Source organism: Notothenia coriiceps, unplaced genomic scaffold, assembly GCF_000735185.1.
Source record: "Notothenia coriiceps isolate Sejong01 unplaced genomic scaffold, NC01 NC01_scaffold00032460, whole genome shotgun sequence".
NCBI lineage: Eukaryota > Metazoa > Chordata > Actinopteri > Perciformes > Nototheniidae > Notothenia > Notothenia coriiceps.
In genome coordinates, this window is record NW_011365161.1 from 34191 (window position 1) to 37817 (window position 3627).

General features: G+C 44.4%; 1 protein-coding gene across 1 annotated transcript in view; it reads left to right on the top strand.

Moving 5' to 3' along the window:
- Nucleotides 1–3627, top strand: part of LOC104960860 (uncharacterized) — an 18315-nt gene that overhangs the window by 11687 nt on the left and 3001 nt on the right. The window contains exons 7-8 of the mRNA XM_010789033.1: nt 3196–3238; nt 3357–3463. Of these exons, the coding sequence (XP_010787335.1) occupies nt 3196–3238; nt 3357–3463 (150 nt within the window). The remainder of the gene's footprint in view (nt 1–3195; nt 3239–3356; nt 3464–3627) is intronic.

Here is a 3627-nt window from a genome sequence, read left to right on the forward strand (position 1 = left end):
TAGACAAATGAGATTCAATGCCTGTTTGCACCACCGCCGTGGCAGTCCCGGCCTCAGTCATTCCGGGCGGGATGGCCTCAGTCAGTAAGGGCTTGGACTGGGAGCTGTAGGGGTCGCCGGTCTAAGTCCCCACCGCGACCAGACCCTAAAAATCACGCGCAGGTGCTGGACTGCTACTTGGTAGAGGTCCCAGTTCACCTCCTGCCCCTGCTTCGGTGCCCCTTGCAGCAATGCGCCGGACCCCCTTCCCCCCTCACTCCATAGCTGCCCACCTGCTCTAGTCTAGCTCCTGGTGCTAGGATGGGTTAAATGCAGCGAGAACAAATTTCACTGTGGTGCTGTGTGAAGCATTTCTAATCACCTTACTAATCGTGGGTGGATGTGACGATGATCACTTGTCAAGTATTGCATCTTTTCGAATTTCTGACAAATGCGTCGGGGTGCGTGTTGTATCGTATCATATCATATGGTATAATCAATGTTTTTGTTTGTGTTCCAGGAGGTTGAAAGGAGGCCAGGATTCCTTCGATGATGTGTGGGAATCCCGTGGAGAACGAGATCATCGCAATCTTTCTGAGCCAAATCAGCCGATTGCCTTTGCACAATGATGTCCATACCTGTACGTTGGGTTTTCTTTAATCCCTCAATTTGTCATTTGAAAGTGACCCACTTTATAGTTGTCTTAAAGATCTCCTATCATGCTATTTTTGGTATATATATATATATCATATACTATATACCAAATATGTAAAAAACATGTCTATGATGTGTTTTGCTCAAAATACTAAAAACGGATCATGCATTTTAGACATCCTCATATCCCTCTACTCCCAGGCCTGTTAGAGCAGATGTTTTCAAGTGGGGGCCCCGACCCCGGGGGGACGCCAGGTGGGTCACCAAAGTTTGAGGGAAACGGCGATTTTCTTATTTTTTTTTATTAATAACTATCAATGCTATGTGTTTTTTTCCCTTTGATTGCCAATCTTTTAACATTTTGTTTTTGTATCAAGCCAGCGCTACTGAGATAGTGAACTGAAGTATCTCCTCAGCTTTTGGAGCAAGTGAGAGCTAGTGATATGTTTCGCTCTGGCAAGCTGGATGAAGCAACAGGATGTAGCAAATGTCGGCAGAATCTGCTTGCATACCATCAGATTTTATTTCAAAGACAACTTTGTTGAGGAATATTATTTGCAAAGCCTGGAACGGTAGGACCACATGAAGGGACATTTTCCAAGTTTTACGTGGTACATCATCATCAAATGGACTTTGACTGGTCTCAAGTTGTGTGGGTGGTGTGTTCAGATGGCCAGTGGGCTATGACAGGCAAAGAAGCGGAGCTGACAGCTTTGATCAGACAGAAGGCCCAATGTAGTGGCAACGCACTGCATGGCTCTATCGCGAGGCACTTGTACACATCAATTTAAAAATAAAAAACAAAATTTGCAAACTGGGGACCCGCCAGAGGATAATGCTATAAGCAGGCGTGGGTTCTCTGGCATGGCAAAAGATTTGGGAACCCCTGGTGTATAGAGAATGACTGATTCCTTGGGGTCCTTAGCCTTGAAACAAACAAAAAGAGGAGGCGACGCTTATGCCTGCTCAGAATTACTGGCGGCAGATACAGCTAAATTGCCTGCCCTGATTAAACGCCCATATCAATGTTCAAATCACCACGCAGGATATTTCTGAAACAGTAAGACGCTCAAAAAGCTTTTTCTCTGCGGGTTTACACAAGGTTCAGTTTCCTCTTTTTTCCCCTACTTTCTCGTTTTACACACATCGGGTGTTTCTCAATGTCGAGAGGCTGCTCCAGAGCACTATTTCAAGCATAACTACGTCATCGAGTGCCGAGTCCCGAAGGACTGTTCCAAATGTCCAGCATACTTGGAATTTACGAGGCTGGCGTACTTAGTAGCGAGCACATTTCGAGGCGCCGCGGTCCTTAAAAGCCCCACAGTGCTTTGCGCACAGGACGGACCAATTTCCAAATCTTGCGGAAACTCGCGCTCCATTTAAGGCGGGGCCACGCATATGACGCACACTGCACACCTGTTCCGCATTCTTTGATTCCAAGGCTAGGAAGGATTCTTGGCCTCGCTTCTGAAAGCAAGTGAACTCGGAAGACATGTGCCTACCAACAAGCCGTCCTCGACATTGAGAAACACCCATACCTTCTCTCCAAGTCAAATGTAATTAAAGTCAGATCCACTCATGTCTTACCCCTAGATTCCACCGGGTCCGTCTGCGCCGCGGCGTTCACAGCGATCGTGGCCACTCGAGTCAATGGGTGCTATTCCACCAGACGCGCCGCGTTATGGCTAGAAGCGTCCCAGAAGCGCGGACCCGGTGGAATCCTGGGGATAGCGATGCTTGCTAATGTAAACAAAGACCATATAAAGTCCAAAACACGTCAAGCATTGTTTCTGATAGCAACGTTTCTGATATTACGTCATATCGGACGCAAATCTGGATCAGCTCCGTTGTACCGCCGTGTTTAGAGATTTGGGTACGGAGGAAAAGAGAGAGGGTTTTATTTTCTGACGCTTGAGTTCCCTGACAAACCGGAGACACATATTTTTGTATAAAGTGCATTTTGCATGATAGGAGACCTTTTAATCTGTACTTTCATACTGTATTTCTAACAAATTTGGTAAACAATATAAACATAAAATCTCTCTTACAAAGTTCAGCAAGTATTTTGATGCTACATAGATTTTGGGGAACTCAATTAAAGAAACATCTGGTGGTGCACGTCATGCTCCTTGTTTACCTTGGGCCACAGGAGTATATTGTTTTTATGAAAAGCAGAGTTGGATATTTCTCACAAACTTGCAACAAAATGTTATTTCAAAACGAGACGATTTCTTTTGTTCAGTGACGTCTGCTTTAGGCCGTCTACCTCAACAAGACACGGAAACCACTTGAAAGTTACTGTTCTTACTTCACATCTCGCAGAAAACCGATGCAGCTGTTTGTAGCTTCCTCTCTGCAATGCGCACAAAGCCACCATGTCTGGTTCACATTATTTCTTACAGTATTGTAGTGACACGCAACAAGCCAGATTTTGCACGTAGGTCTTAAATGAATGCAACTCTTTCAATCACTACAGAATCAAATTATGCAGTGGTTACCTTTTTAAAATGTCGTAAATATGAATACAAATGGGCTGCTCTTTTTTTTGTCTTTTTTTTTCAGAAAACGCATTCAAGGAGTTGTGTTTCATGGGACACGAAGAAAGGTAAGAAACCTTAGAACAACCTTACAAGCAATATTAATTTGTCAGAAATATAATTTACTGTAAATCCTGAGATGTTTATTAAGTACAGTACGTGTCAATCTGTGTTTTCTTTGTGCAGATCCGTTGCAGATCAATTGGTTAGGAGATGGATGTGAGGTCGGACAGAAAGGAGAAAAGTACACCGAGTGCCTCTGTAACCATCTGACATACTTCACTGTGCTCGTGGTGAGATACAAACAGGAACACTGCTACTGCCTTCACATAAGAAACAAACGCGTGTACTTATCAATAGTACCATATGACCTACAGTATAGTCGGCACGCCCACATTTTGGAGAAAAACACAGTTACGGGAGTTAAGGCATGTAATCTGAGCAGCATACAGCTGTG